Source organism: Sprattus sprattus (genome assembly GCF_963457725.1).
Source record: "Sprattus sprattus genome assembly, chromosome: 9".
Taxonomy (NCBI): domain Eukaryota; kingdom Metazoa; phylum Chordata; class Actinopteri; order Clupeiformes; family Clupeidae; genus Sprattus; species Sprattus sprattus.
The window spans coordinates 28,405,907-28,422,965 of NC_137928.1; the positions used below are offsets into that span (position 1 = coordinate 28,405,907).

General features: G+C 42.3%; 1 protein-coding gene across 1 annotated transcript; it reads right to left on the bottom strand.

Moving 5' to 3' along the window:
- Window positions 1-7,581: 7,581 nt before the first annotated feature.
- On the bottom strand, window positions 7,582-15,695 carry slc13a5b (solute carrier family 13 member 5b; the record flags this gene model as incomplete). The annotated part of the gene is made up of 12 exons (XM_080844196.1): window positions 15,649-15,695; window positions 14,238-14,366; window positions 13,993-14,129; window positions 13,592-13,803; window positions 12,945-13,119; window positions 12,643-12,765; window positions 12,290-12,502; window positions 12,013-12,107; window positions 11,697-11,818; window positions 11,329-11,490; window positions 8,078-8,215; window positions 7,582-7,707 (listed from the first exon to the last, which is right to left on the bottom strand). The coding sequence occupies exons 2-12, from the start codon at window positions 14,334-14,336 to the stop codon at window positions 7,582-7,584; spliced, it is 1,602 nt and encodes a 533-aa protein (XP_080700322.1). The 5' UTR covers window positions 14,337-14,366; window positions 15,649-15,695.
- Between the last annotated feature and the right edge of the window lie 1,364 nt (window positions 15,696-17,059).

The window sequence follows — 17,059 nt, forward strand, 5'->3', positions numbered from 1 at the left end:
CTAGGTCAATTTTTTATTTTAGCAGCCACAGATATCAACAGCTGGGATGGTGAAGAGTTTTTTTTTTTCCTGAAAAAGTCAGCTTGTACAGTAACGCAAATCTATAAAATGTTTTGTATATTGGTATTTGTATGATGGAATGCACTATTACATAATGGTGTTTATAAGGTTTAAATGATTAAAGTGAGACACAGGGATACTGTATTCATTGTAGCTCAATACTTAGCTCAGCCCAACATATGACACTTGGATTACTGATTTTGTCTATATTGACCCTCCTTTGCTTGTAGTACCTACCCTTATTTCAATAAAAATGACTTTATAATAAAAAATTACCTTTTTTATGTTTCTGTTTTTACAATAAAAGATAGGACCTAAGAATAGAGGGTTCATGAAAAGAGAATTCTTTGGCCATGGATTTACTGGTATTTTCATGATGGAAAAAAATGCACAAAACTGTCTGTTAACTCTGGTTTCAGCCTCTGATGTAAGTACATTTCTGATGTATTTATGAGAGTTTTTGAAAGGCAGAGCCAATAGGGGGACCATAGGCCAATGTATGTGTTGTTTGGATAGTGGCAGTTCTATCAGCCAGTAAGGTTATTTTTTAGTTTTGTTGTTCAATCACTTAAGCCACAAACAGCTTTGGGCTCTCTTGGCCATCTCTGACCAAAGCACATGAGCATTGACTCCTGCAGTAAAGATGGTGAGAGTGGCACCTAGAGGCAGCTCTCAGCATAGCACCAGCTCCCTGTAGGAAAATAGTCTCCCCACAGTCGTGACAGCCACACTGTCCACTGCCTCAAACAAGTCATTTGCCACCTAGGCACCTCTGCTCTTTACTTCCCTGTACAGTGAGCAGACCTTGAAATAACTTAAAAGTAATTACTTTGTATCAAGGCAGTGAAGGCACTGTTCATTATTTGGAGGTTCGAGGGGAATTAGGACGAGATTAAGGAGATTATAAACTGCATCTATGTGCTCTGCAGGAGGACTAATTACTTTGCCCCAGTTAAACCCCCTTATAAACCCAGAGATGATTCCATCTTGAGATAATGATGATCAAAACAGAACATTTTAAGGGATTTTCCTGGCATGAGCTTCAGTGCAGTTTATCCAGAGCCTTGAGATACCTGAGCCTTGCCCAAACCACTCAAACGTTATAATTTTTCTTGGCTATACATGGTTTATCCATGTGTGATTTCTGACATAGACAGCACTCTTAACGGCGTCTCTGAATGGGGTGTTACTTTAAATCATTTTGATGAATGCTACTGAACGTATCTTACCCTGTGTGAGGTTTGTTTAAAGTATACACTTGCATGACACATGTGTTCCATAAATGGTTGACACCTAATTTATTTGGGTCTCAGACTAAAATATTAAAGAGGCATGCCACTCAGAGAAATCATTTAGCATTTTAGGATTAAAGATTAATTGAGGAGGGTTGGATGAAGAAGCTATGATATTATGCAACCCTAACTAGGACATTATGTTAAAAATTATACTCAGCTGACAGCATTCACACTCACTCATCATCTGTGAGGATATAAGTGATTATATGGCGATACACATGGATACTGAGTACCTGAGTACCTGTACCTTAGCATACAGTATTTTAGGCATGACACACTGGTTTTACAGTTTAACAACTGAATTCTAAGAAAAATATTTTTGCTACAGATTGGCTCAGTCTCAACCTGGAATCATTTTAGGCGTGAACCCACGACAAAACAACAACACAAAACTGTAACAATACAGCAACATGCACAAAAAGCACTTGTCTGCCCAGTCCCAAAGGCAGTGCCCACTCTCACACTGCCTGCCATGCTGAAGCCAAGGGCAGTGCCCACTCTCACACTGCCTGCTATGCTGAACCCAAGAGGGAACTCAAAAAGAGCAGCACATTTGTTAAGCAAGGCAAACTCTTTTACATTTCACAGCACAACACATAAATTCTCTCAAATTACCATGTAGGCAACGTTTGCCAGCTCATAGACAATTGACTGGGTCCCACTTAATTTAACAGTACTACCATGACAAGACAAATGTCAGAATTAGTATTCCAGTGGAAGGCTTTTAGAAAACTCAGACAGTCAAATTCGCACAGCATGGAGAGTGGGTTAATCTGAGGCTTCGGAGGAGCCATTCCATGCAGACTAGGATCATGCTGGGGATGGTCAGATGGATGAACATGACCCACTCTTACAGGCACTCTTTAGACCTACCTGTCACTGTCTTATTCTACCCCAATGGGTTAGGGTTAAGGGCATCATTTGCGTACTAATTCTGCATACTTTATGGAACAACTTTATGGATCTTTAGTGTAATTTAATTTTTTGTTTTTACATTAAGAAAAAATCTGTACACAGGAAAATTACAAGAACAAACTGAAGTGTAGACGTTTTCAGTTTGGGCTATATTTGACTTAAATCATTACTACTACTGATGCACTGTTTTTTTGTGCATGTTGCTGATGGATCTGCTGACTTAATAGTCATATAGGATTCACTGAATGACAGCCAGAGAGAAAACAATCTGTCAGTAGAACAGACTGTAAATATTTCTCTGTTATAATGGGGTAAAATAATTATAGAACAAGTATGAAACTCATTTATATATTGCATATAATGACACTGGTGACATCCCCAAGGTTAATAATATAGGGGTATAACTGATTGTCTCCAGTCTGGTTTTCAGTCAGTATTGTCTCTAGTGTTTGTCCTCTAGGGGGCACTATTTTCACTGGTTGAGGGAACAGCACCTTGGAGTGGTGACAAGGCCTCTGTGCTGCAGGCAAATGCCCAGACGCCCTCTAGTAATTAAAGATCTCATGTCCTTTCCCTGAAGGGACAGGCATGGCAGTCCCGGTGTCCTGGCTTAACTCCCAGTTCAGCTCTGAACCCTCCAAACCCATGTCATCTCCCCTCATTACTTTGCACTGGCTGTATACCCTTTCCACCACGCGCACCATTGGATTAGATGGTGTGCGGCAGACATCAGGGCTCATCACGACTGCTGTGCTATCACATTATCCCTGTGGGTGGGTTTTCATGTGGGGTTGGAGACTTCCCGCTCTGCTTGAGGTGTTTTTAAAGTAGGGCAGAGGATAGCATGGAGAGCATCACTGGGGCTCTTCATGTGTTTAGTGCATTTACAGACAGTGCCTGACCACCAGGGCAGAAGCAGTTAGTGTTACGGTCACGTTTTCAACTACTTTTTCAGGTTTGTCAAGAAATATGTATTTAAGTTTTTTTCTCCAATATACTTTGTCTCTAATGACAGTCTCTCATAAAAGAAACCTCGGTACAGCAACAATTTTAGGTGGGGGTAGTTCACAGGATAGTGGCTAGGTCACAGGATAGTGGCTAGTTCACAGGGTGCACTGAAGCAGCTCACCTTTATCTGAAAGAGTAACATGTTGTTCTTTATGATTAATCAGTTTTTCATGTGGTCACTAAGAATTAAGAGGATTGTCTGTCCTAGTTTTTGTAATTGTTCCGTTTCATACAGTTTTTTTTAAATAACATTTACACATTTTTTTGAAGAATGCAGAATTGCCACACATATTTTGTGCATATTTGTCTACTCAGTGTACACATTTTGAATAATGTATCTGACTTGTTCTGTCTTATTTCAGAAAAAAAAAAAAACATTTCTCTCTTCCTTGACTGCCTATGACTGGATTCAGAGGAAATAATTGGACCGGGGTCTCTTCGATTTAGCTTTAATTTATGCTTCTACAATTTATGTATGATAGACAGATGGTGATTCAAGCACTCATAGGTCTTAAACATTTGCGAAACATGTCTATATGTGACTGACTGCATATCTAATAGCAGGGTAGCGTGTGGTAGATGCAGGGTTAAGCACTTTGTCGTGAGTGCATCAAACGGCCTGGAACAGGAATCAGTCACATTTTTATGCAACCCCAGCAAAGAGAATTTCATGCTTCCTTTTTCTTTTTGAACACTTAAATGTATATATAGCCACCAATAATGGAGGCTGTTATATACGCATGCTTGTTTCATTCGGATAATGAGTGGCTTTTTGAAGAGCAGCAAAAGGACAGAAAGGCACTGTAATTATATCTGTTTTTTCCCCCTAAGACCCAAGATCATAGTGATCACGGCAGCAGTGCACGTCCAACTGCTTGTTAAATGCACACTCTTTATGTGTCTAACTTTTTCATTGCCCCAATACAAAAATGAGACTTTGTGGTCAGGCGTCAGGCAATTGTATATGTGTTTGCTTTTTTTCGGGTAATATACTTAAGGCATAGTGGCAGCCAGACTCTAAACCTGCCACCAGCCATTTGGCTCACGGCACGCATGTTTAGGACCGCAGGAAAAAATGTCAGCTTTTGATGCTTATTCCATGGGGGTGAGAAGTTCGCACCAGGGCTACACCTGTGTCAACAGGAGGTGATGTGCGCTGGTGTGGTAGCGTGAGAGGCAGTGCAAGCCCACAGCTAGAGTCTATAAATGTCTAGTTGAGAAGTCTGGTCTCATCCTTGTGTTGCAATGTGGATTTTCATTAATCCTGGATCTCCCATGACCGCATGAGCTGCATGAAGTCATCTAGGTGTGGGATAACAACAGTGTAGCTCACTCTGCCTGAGCTTTGTCCTTTAAGAGTTTCACTGTTAAATGACCACTCAAGGAAAGGACTGGGGGAAGAACAGGTGAAAATGGTGTAATGCCCTGTCCTGTGTAAATGTGGAACAGTACTTTATTGTAGATTGACTGATTTAGCTGTAAAGATAATGGATGGGCTTTGTGATGTTAAGGTTGCACCCCCACCAAGTACTGGCATTATCAAAAACAGCAACAATCAAATGATCCCTTTGCAGTAACCTTAGGAATAGAACCTAACACAAGGCATGTTTCTGAATGGTGCCAAGGACTCCTGCCCATTCATTCTCCGTGGCCTTGTGTGGGCGAGGCCATGTTCATCTTGGGGTAAAGAATAGAGAAGCAAACTAAAGAGGTGCTTTGGCCTCATGTGCCATGTGTCCCGAAAGAGAGTCCAGACATGCATGCTGGCACACAACGTGATGGTCTTTGTCTTCACATGAAACACTTGAAGTTATTTTGGGCAAGACCACATTTCTGTGCCTGGTAAGAATAGTTTTTTTTTGCCTGTGTTTACAGGAACTGCTTTAGAAATGTTGAAATTACTTGACCATGCCAAAAGGTCTGAAGGGTAATGGTATATTATACAATCCTGATAGTTATATAGTAACACCAGGATCTCTGTGAAGTACTTAGCACGCAGTTTTTACTGGACCAAAGAGTCTCTCCCTTGGAATGCACTTAACTTTTTGCCAAATGTTTCTGTGCGGGACAGTGTGCAAGTTCACATAGCTGGGATTATGTAACATTTAGACACCAGGTCAATGAGCAACTCATTCAACACAATTAACTCAATTTGCTGTTATGAAAACACTATATGGACATATTTATGCAGAAATACTTCATTGCATTTGGTAATATGACTGAACATATCCAAATCCAGTTCACCTGCTCACACTGAAATGGAGTTTGCAGTGTGTAGTGTAAAATGAAATTTTTCCTTCTCCTCCCGGCCGACCTCAAGCAGATGCCCCCCCCCTTATGTGCGGTGGTTCTGCTTAAGGTTCCTTCCTGATTAACAGGGAGTGTTCCCCTGCCCCTGTAGCTATTGTGCTCACTCTAAGGGGGTCCAGGCACTGGGCTCTGTAAAGCCCCTTTAGACAATTTTATTGTTTTGGCACTATATAAATAAAATGTAATTGAAATGAATGTAGAAAGTGACCAGCTAGACATTTGCAAGACATGAGTGTATATGGGACAAAGTGAATATCTAACAGCAGGGTAGGACGTGGCAGTATACAGAGCTAAACAGTTTTTTGTGAGTTCATCAAAAGGCCTGGAACTGGAATCAGACACATTTTTATGCAACCCCAGCTAAAACACTGTGTTTGTGACCTAGTCATCCACAGAGGCACTAGCTGTGGAGGGGGGTTGAGGAGAGTGTCTCCCAGAAGAACATCTCCACAGCTGGCCTTTTTTGGGAATGTTCCTTTGCCGTCACTCAGTCTAGAACCAACCCTGGTCACGGTCATGGCTCCACAATCCTGTATTCCACTACCAGAATTACCAGCGTGCCAAACCTTCCAAACCATTGTGTCTGGTGACTCGAGAGAGCCTGCTGCCAAGTGTTGGAGTTATAATTTTACATGAGAGGACAGTTGTACTTAAGCAGTTTGTCAATCACTTAAAATAAGACAAAAAAAATCCACGGAAGGCAGTGGTTGAATGATTTATTAGAACTGACCTTTAGATGACTCATTAAAGCTGACAACTTTTACTTTACTTTCACACACATTTCTAATTGAGAACTGGATTTGTTTTGGCTTGGTCTGGTTGTTCAGAGCAGACCATTTATTTATGTAGAATGAAACTTTCTGAAAAAGGTTAGTCATGGAAATGATTGCTGTACATGACATGTACATTATGTATGCCTAATTTGATATGATTTATATATAAAAAATGTAAATGATTTGTAGAACCATTCTAGGTAAATGTTTTTTAAAGTGCAGACACTGTATCATGATGGATCGTACAATTGGAAATAATAATGTGTGGAGTACATTTTTCATATCATATTTGATAGTTGTTGTTCAAACATTGACAGACATTGTGTATACTGTACATAATAAATATCCACAGCACAAGATATTCACAGCATGACCTTTGTGCAGTTTTTGCACATTGCATTGCGTAAAAAATGGGAAAATCACTCCCATACCCATTCATCATACAATATCATTCATGGATTTTAAGTGCATGAAAACATCCAGATGTGGCTGTAGTTTGATTAATTATGTAAGTTAATTTAAATGTAATGCCAGAAAACCCATATGAATAACTTTAAGACACAGAAAACTCTAAGAACACAGTACTGGTAAACACAAAGTGTAAAACACAATGTTGAGGCTTCATTTGTGCTGGTTCTTATGTCCAATGATAAGCACCAAGTCAAAAAGGCACATACTCAACAATTGTTGAAACATTTAGCACCAAGTCCACATAGTCAACATGTAAAGATGATTTAAAAGATGGAAATTATTTGATTTATAGAATGTGACTGACTTGAGAGAGAGAGCTAGAGTAATGCTGGAGTGTAAGTCTTTCCATGTAGTGCAACCTTGAAGCAAAGCCTTTAGAGGGTTTCAGTCCTCTTTATCTTTGCCCTACAACACCTTTTATAGTAACACCAAGTCTAAATGTCACTGAATAAAACAAAACACCTGGCTGAAACCCAGTAAAAACGTTTCACCTTTTGGCAATACTTCCATCGGCAATTCCAGATATATTAATGATCCTAGAAATACAGCACATCTGGAATACATAAATTAAACACAATCCTACAGGACTGACTACACAAGCTACTAATGATGCTTGAGTGGCACTACAGCAGACCAAACAGCCTCTGGAGCCAGGGAGTGTCTTAGTGGCGCCTCATTCCTCTCAGGCCCCTGGTGATTAATAGAAGAGAAGCAGCTCCCCTGTGTGCGTTCCCATGGGTCCTTGCCTTTCACACGGCGGTCACGTTGGCCCAGGCAGGGAAGGAGTCCAGATGAAACATGGCCCGCCCCCAGCTGTTGACGGACAGCGTGATGCAGATGATTCCAATGATGTTCATCACTATGCCCGTCCTGGCCTGCGAGACACGAAGCAACGACATTTGTGACTTGCCAAGTTTTTTTTTTTTTTTAAAGCAAGTGCATTATAATAAAATGACACAAAGGGCTCTGTGGGCAGAAGGGCAGGGTTGCGAACAGGCGTACAGACCACAGGAACAAAACGGGAGCTTATGAAGTCATGAGAAGAAAACACAGAAAACTCCATTCACATTGCGCAATTATCTCACAATTAAACAAAGCCTTGCAGCGTCTTCAGGATAAAGAGTGGTTTCGATGCACAGCACAACTTGGCTAGGTGCCTCCCGCCTTAACTCCCTTACACAGCATCACTCATCCGTTTCATGGCTTTCCGCTTAGCCCTTCTGCGCATCCAGCGAAATAACTCACCATGTCGGAGACCTTGAGGTAGCCATAGGAGAACACAATGGCGTTGGGAGGGGTTGCCACGGGGAGCATGAAGGCGAAGGAAGCACTGAGAGTACAGGGCACCATGACATACAGCGGGTTCATGCCGATGGACTGGGACTGTAATTAAGAAACATGTTAGCTTGACACACAGGAATTCAGCAGAGCCTTTCTCAAAAGAGACCTTCTTTCTCTAGGTTCCTCTTATATGGGCCCTGCGCCCTTTCGCTTTCCTGGGCCTCTGTGCCATAATCACTGACTCATAACTCAGATCCAAACACTGGTTTTCCGCACCAAGGACTTTCATTAAAAGCGCTTGGTTTCAGCACTCAAGACTTCCATTAAGTGGGTGTAATTAGACTGCAGCGCGGCTGGATGATGTAGCCAAAACTGACTCACGTCTACAGAACTGGCAGACATGATCCACACTCATGTGGCATGTATCCTGACAATAAGAGCTGAGGACCTTATGGGCCCTAGTTTCATTGTCTGACGTCCATTACACATTTCTAATTTAATAACTTAAAGTTATTTTGCTAATTTCATAGCATGAGCGCAAATATGTGTTGGTCAGTGCCATGCTTGGGTGTGTCGGCGCGAAGACATGGGAGTTCCATGTATAAATTAGGTCCTTCAAAGCAACACCATTTCCATTAAACTTTTAAAAAGAACAGATGACCAGCTTTCATTTAAAGTCACCCTCCGTCAAGTTTCTCTATATGTTAAAAAACCATACAACTACACTATAGTATAAACTGCACATGTATTTATATATTATACATCATTGATAAAGTCCTGATTAACTGAAGCACAAATATACATTTTCTCCTAATAAGCATTGCTCTGCCATTAAAGCCTATTGGTTTAGGTGAATAACATGGTCATACAGCACATTACATTTTCAGGCAAATACTCTGTCCTGCCTAAACAAAGGTGGTTTCATGATGAATTGCCACAGGTCATGGAATACCAAGGCGCAGGAGACATAGATATAGGGAGAGGGTGGCCCAGGGGCGCCACTCGCCATCTCACTGAGCAGGACTGCCAGACTACCCTCAGAGGCTGGTAATAACATGAGCCATCTAACTGTCCCGACCTGGAGACACAGCGCAGACATGCGGGTCCCCTTCCCGTTGCTGTGAAACTAATAGCAGCATTGACCTTTAACGCCACGCCACTGCATCCTTACAGCAGCCCCTGGCCTCCACAGAGGGGCGATCCCAAAGAGTATGTTTTTGGAGGCTTTGGAGGGATTGGGGTGTAATAGATTGTATGCACATAATGTTGTGTGCACTCCGTCTCCTCTGGTGTAAACCCCACCCTTCTTGACTGTGAATTTGTTGCTAGCGTTAGTGTAGAACAATTGCTAAGCTCTGTGTGAACGTTAAGGTGAAAGGTATGGGTGAATATTTGAAATTGACTGATAATGAATGACTTGATCGCCACCCCCACAAATTATTCAACCCATTTATGCTTGATTGCACCCTGCTCTGTATCAGTGAAATTAGCAAATATACTGTAGGTAACCCCGCCTATTTTCAAAGTGCGATTTCTGCTGCACAAAGCCTGTTCACGGTGCTCATTGCACTTTCAAATAAGGGCCCTATATGTCATTGTCTTTAGGTACTGCTTCACATGCTCAATATGGTGCACTTTCAAATTAGGGCCATATAGGTCAAGTTCTTTAAATTAGGGCCCTATACGTCAATTCTTTAGTAAATGCTTCACATGCTCAATAAGGTGCTTGGGCTTGAGTTTCAAACTGATTACTGTATTACAATGTCATGAGTCATGGCATCGTATTGAACCTGAGGAGGATTCTTGAAAGCACACTTGTATAAAGAATACTTCCACTACACCAGACACCACCGGCTTTTAGCTTCATGTGAAGAATACAGACACCACCTGATTTTAGCTTCATGTGAAGAATACAGACAATCTTGTTCAATTCTTTGGGTTTACCACACAAATGCTGGCAAAATGAAATTAACCGAGAAATGACAATACCACCACCAGCAGCAACAACAGGAGAGCACCACTGATTTTTCAACATGGTGTATCAGTAATGTGCTAAAAACCTTCTCAAATTCGCAAGTTAGCAAGCACCAGTCCGCCAAAGCAGTCTTTTCATATACGTTTAACAGGTTTAAAACCATTCTATGTAATAATTTTCTAATGTGGCTGTTTTGAGATTATTGTAACACATATCTCTAATCACTCCCTTTATGACAAAGTTTTGTTTGGTAAGGTTTATAAAGTTTCTCCGCTCTCAAAACCTCCACTCACAATATATACGTTTAGGTAAGAATAAATAGGCCATCATGAATGCTAGGAAATTGGTGGTTGACCTGCTCGTTCACAGAGAGACTCTTATGGACACTAAACCACACTACCCGAGCAGTTAGTGGATTTTTGGCACACTACTACTTCTATACATCCCTGGCTCTTTCTCTCTATTGTGAGGGTTTGTGTGAGACTTCATACATCCCCTACTGGCTCTGCCTCTAAATAAATCTCGTTCTCAATACACTCACTTGACACATTCCACACTCTGAGCTGCACACTGAATACACAAATGGTGATCAGTGATGCAATCAGTCAGAATGGAATGGTGTGACTTGCACAGCCATACACTTTCATACACACCCACATCCACCCACACACACATACACACAAACACGTGCCCTCACACACACACACACACATGCACAAACACACACACACACACACACACACACACAAACACAGATGCAACCAGACACGCACACATGCCCTCCCACACACACACACACACACACACACACACACACACACACACACACACACACACACACACTGATGCACACAGACATGCAAACATGCCCTCAAACACACTGTGGTACTGGTGGCAGAGGCCCAGAAGAAGGGGGCATTGAGTAATTAAGCCTTACTAGCTGAAAAGAATGGTCAATCAAGCATGTAAATCCAGGCCAGTTGTCTGCTGGACGGTGTTTTAACACTCTGCTAAGGGCACATACCGGGCTGGCCACCACGCCAATGAGCTGCTATTATTCATCACTGGAGTGACAGGAATGATTTGACTGCCTCTGCTTCCATAATGACAAAGCTGTTAGGTAGCACACTGTCAGTCGCAGTGGAGTCAATGTTACAAACAGTTGAGTTAAAAGGAACCCATCCTGCTTGGATAAATGGTTGGGTGATATTGTGTATCGTGGTGTTTCAGAGGCCCTTACCATGGAAGCCAGGACGGGCATGAAGAGGGTGGCAGTGGCCACATTGCTGGTGCATTCAGTGAATGTGGCGATCAGGAGGCAGAGGATGATGACAATGGCCCAGGGAGGAATACTGTGTAGAGGGGTCAAGTGATCTCCCATCAACTTAGACAAGCCAGATTGCTGGAAGAGTCAGGACAGCAACACTTTATGGTTTGTTTTCTTTGACATGACTCACAAACGAGTAAAATGACGAGTATAATAATCACAGAACATGAAACAGGTCCAAATAGAGATGCAACAGAACAAGCCAACAATACATATTGTTCATGCATGTCGTATGGGCTGGTAAAAACACAAAGATCTATGAACAATTTGTCAGGACCCACCTCACTACCCTTGGCCAGGGCAAACCCTCCACCTAAGAGGAGCACAATGTTCCAGGGCAGTTTCTTCTGGGCCACCTTCCAGCTGAGCAGGGCTGGGACAGGAGTAGGTGTGACCTGTGGGTCTGGAGAAACATAAATAACACAGTCTGTGACCTGTGTGTCTGTTTGTCAGAGCTCACCACTGCATTAAGTACAATGATGGAAGTGCAGTAGATGGTTATAAAAATGATTACACATTTGCTTTTTTTCTGTTAGTGACAGCATGTTTTCAGTGTTCATAGTACACAGTGAGCGCTGAGTGAGATTGGAGTGTCACCTGTATTAAGCCAGAACTTCAGCTGTGGCGGTTTGGAGGGGAGAACAAAAAGCAGGACAGCGATGAAGACTGCCACAGTTGCATCTGTCACGTACCTGAGAATCAAAGTTCTATCAAATGGACTGTCAACCCATAACAAGCTCAATGCAGTTTATATTTAAGATCCTATTAGAAAGACACTTTTCTATAGTAATTGATTTTTTTCCCTTTATGTCAAAGATCTCCTCTGTCAAAATGATTTGGGATGGTACAGTAGGTTAGATCTAGAGGCACACACTCTTTTTCTGAGTTGAACACGTGGGTGGCCCATCCAGCCATGAAGCCAGGGGCACGGGTAAACCACAGCACCACCAGAAGGTTGAAGAGGCCCAGCACACTCAGCTCGCCAAAGGACATGGGCCCCAGCTGCCGATGCTCCTCACGGATGACGTTGTAGGCGGCGATCTCCTTCTCGGACTTCTCAGTGCCACAGCCCCACGTCTTCTTGATACTGCGCAGTGGTGGAGTGAGAGAGTCAAAAAGACAATGAGGAGAAAAAACAAAACATCCGTGTTGAATGATAAGCCTTTTTTGGGGTGTGGTTTGTGTGCCAGAGGTAGTTTGGTCCCACGGGATGATCAGGGCACTCACTTAAATCCCATGAAGACGAACTGAAGGTAGAGCCAAGCCATGGTCAGCATGAGGATCATGTTCGGGAAGGCGAAGCCAAACCAGGAGGCAAAGTTGATGACATCGCCATTCTGAGGAAACAGCCTGCAGAAGTGGTTAAAGCCACAAAAATTATAAGGGGCAAAAACAACAGAGAAATACTATAATCCCAACCACTACTGACGCAATAACCTCTCATGCAATCTCATGCAGTTTTGGATGACCTACACTTATGTGTGGCCAGACTACAGTGGTGTTTGTGGGGGGTGTCCACTGTTACTCACTGGTTCATCTGGCCCTTGAGGACCAGATTTGGGCCGGTGCCGGTGAGAGTGGCTGTCCCCCCTATGCTGGCGGCGTAGCAGACGCACAGGGTCATGCCTTTACACATCTGCCTTCTCTCCTGGGCCCCCATCCGCCTAGCAGCCTCCACTGAAGCATCTAGCCCATTCACTACCACTGCGGCACAAAAAGACACATATTAAATACAAACAGCGTTAATGTTAGTGGTTGTATCTTGAAAGTGAGGAGAGAGTGGCACATTCTGTATAAATCTGGATCTGAACACTTCTCCTCCTAGCTAGGGAAACATGGCTATGTGTATATGGGGGATATAGTACATTCCTGTAATGACTGCCATATTGAATTTAAGTTTCCCTGCATTAAGCAAACAAAAATACGTATCTACAAGGGACAAGTGCCTGAACACATTCATATACACCTAGGCAGCACAGCATATTTACACCAAGGTGACACCCTCAAATTTGGACCCAAGATTACATAGATCAATTACATTTTCAAATGTATTTATCTAGAGAGAACTATTAACAATGAAATCTGATCAAATTAGCAGGCCTGTCTGGTGTAGAATGTGTGTAGAGTCTGTGTAGAGTCTGCTTCTTCTGCTACTGCTACTGCTACTGCTACTCACCCTGAGCGTCCTTCTCATTCCCAGGCTGTTTGTACTCCAGCTCGGCTGGGTGCTCGGGCTCCTCGGCGGAGAGAATCTCTGGCATCTCCGTCTCATGGTTGTTGAGCTGCTCGAGCACGGCCTGCACGATGGGCACCATCATGGCCGTGGTGGCCGTGTTACTGATCCACATGGACAGGAAGGCCGTCACTCCCATGAAGCCAAGCATCAAACTACGGTGAAACCAAAGACACAGGCTGGGTCAGAGGAACACCAAGGCAGGAGCCTGCATGGACAATGGCTGTATTCATAAGAGTATGAAGCACCCTTTCAGGGTTACTGTTAGTTAGCATACACTGAGTCCAAGTCGTGAAATGTAACCTGGAGCCTTTTACTAGCCATTGGATATGCAGTTCACTCACAGTGCAGGCCGAACCCCGACGATGAGAAGCACTCTGAGAGCGATTCGCTTGTGCAGGTTCCAGTGTTCCACAGCTACGGCCACCATCAGGCCACCCACAAATAACAGGTTGGTGTCTTTCAGATACTGCATACTCACCTAGGAGGCATTCACAAGTCAATCAAGTCCAAGGAATAACTGACTCTCAGAAAAAAAGATCATGCTTCATGTATTATCAATTGAAGATGTTGTTTGTTGATGCCGTACCTCTTTGGAGGTCATGATCCCAAACATGGGGAAAAGGACTGCAGGCAGGAGAGCGGTGACAGCCAGAGGTAGGGCCTCTGTGCACCAGTACACTGCCATCAGCACAATCACGTAGGCACAGCATGCCTCCTATAGACCAGAGGGAGAACACGACATAATATATTTAACAGTTAAAGAAAAGGTTTTTTTAGGGATGCAAGAGAAGGACACCCATGAACTTGTCAAAATATATCTTTGATTGCCTCATCTTTCTTTGCTTACTGCTCCCATGTTTCTACCATATCATTACATCCCTCAATTGATGTCCACTCTTTATTCACTATCGTCTCCTTAGTTTGTTTATGGTTTCCTCATTCCTGCATTCTTTGGCACTCTTTCTGTCTCCTCCTCTTCTAGATGTTTTCACTTCAGCTGTTATTGTTTTATTGTTATTATTAATAATGATAGAAGGGCACAGTTGAATGTGTCATCTCATCACAATACAATACAATAAACAGATTTGTCAGAGCACACACTGTTAAATGAAATCACTTAATTGATTTGAAATGAGCCCCTTAAGTGATAAAGTGCATATGGTTACACTTAGCAATGACAAGGTCCAATTCAAGGACAAGGAAAGTCAGAGAGATGAAAAAAAATGGGATGCAAATTTGACCTTGCGCTTGACCTTGTTCTTTCGGAGGTCATTTAGTTTGAACACTGTGCCTATACCGAGGGTCTAGATTCAAATGCGTCCCCTGCATAAAGTTAATAAATACATAACATAATAAATGCTGAATTCTTAAATAAAGTGGAATGTGACAAGCAGTTGAAAGCACACAAAAAACGGACATGTGTGCATGAATGAAATCTTAGTGATGATTAGATTAGTTCATCACTAATCTGAAAATCACAGATAACCTATAGGCCTTTTCAGACAAATCAAAGAAATGCGACACAGACCTGAAATGACTGTGTGCAGTAGCGCACAGTTAATTGCCTACAATTCCCAGTGGGAATTGACTAACCTCGGGAGAGGTTCCCACGATTTATAAAATGTATACTATACACCAACAAAGGGTTAAAACAACTAAACTTAACACACATAACGCATTTAGCAGCCTCAAAGTAACAGACAATTCTCACGTGTCTCGTGTGTTTATAGACTTACACTGCATGATGCCTAATTGCCTATGTAGGCCTAGTTTGCTTTGGATAAAAGCTCTGCTAAATACCGGACTTTTACCTGTATTTTTTAAATGTTAAAATGAAAGCATAGTTATGAAGAAAATGATTAAGCGAATGCAGAGAACTTTCTCATAAGAACATGTTTTCACAGATTCAACGACTTACCAAAATATCAAAAGGTCGTTTACCACATTACTACAATGTAGGCTACTGCATTGTTATTTATATTTCAATCTAAACATACCGTCGTTCCTATAACAAGTCGAAGAGGGAGAAGCAGAAGCGGTGTCAAGCAGAGAATCATTCCATTCTTCACATTCCAAAGGACCTTCAGTGGTTGTGCCATCCTGTAGCCTAGATGCAACAGGCGTGAAGAAGTTGGATGCTGCTGGAGCCGTCTTTTTAGCAGCGAGAGAGAGAGAGGGAGATGGGGAAGAGAGACAAGGAGGGAAGGAGGGAGGGAAGGAGAGAGAGAGGATAAGAGAAGGGTTGCCCAATGCCCAGGAACATCCTATCTCCGTAAATCTGCAAGTGTGTATGGTTGCCTTTGGATACACCGAAACGAGGGCTTCACAAAGTAAACTGATGTGGTTTATAGGTCAAGCTATGAGTAAAGGGGGCTATAGTTTCTTAAAACTTTTGAACCAACAGCTTTGGCCTATGTACTAGGCTAATGCGTACAGCTATACCCATCTACTGAGTAACCAATTATCCACTTAGGTACTCGCTATAATCACAGTTAAGGCCACGATCATATTTTGAGTCAGAATTGTCTTCCATTCTCATAGGCATTGTGCGTGTAGTGCGCTTTTCTGTGAAAATTAAGGTAGAGAATGTTTTCATTCGAAGATCGTATACTGCCCTCTTGTGGTTGCCACTTCAAGGCATTCAGCAGGGGAGTATTCTGCTATCATACGGAAGGTGGAAGTGATAAAACTATTTCCGTTAAAGGCACCCAGTGCAACTTTCGAGGCTTAAAAATAAACATTACATTTCTAGTCTTTTTTACACGTAGTAAGTTTCAATAACTCCATACCATTACATATCGACATTCAAGGAGCAAAGATGAGACGTCATTGTGTGGTGAGAACTGATAGAAAATCGATAACAACAACAATCGCCGCCATTTTCTTTATTTTTTGTTACCTACAATAAATAAAGCAGGATTCCAGTCAATGGAAAAATGGCCTCTCCCCACCGGCGATTGTTGTTGTTTACGATTTTCTATCAGTTCTCACCACACAACGACGTCTCATCTTTGCTCCTTGAATGTCGATATGTAATGGTATGGAGTTATTGAAACTTACTACGTGTAAAAAGACTAGAAATTGAATGTTTATTTTTCATTGAATGTTTACATAAAGTTGCACTGGGTGCCTTTGGCTGCACGGTCAGGTTAAGCACAATCTGAGGCTACTCAGACTCATATTCAAGTTGCATAGTTTGCGCTATTATGACAACGTCTACTAATTGTGATAACCGAAGGAGCATCACATCTGATATAAATAATTTAGCACAAACTTACAAAACAGGGAGTTTAATGCGACAAGAGGAATGGGGAAAAAAATCAAACATAAGTAGGTCTACTCAGCCCATGAATTTGAACCCGAAGATGGCATTTTTTGGACCGGCCAATATGGAATAACTAATAACAA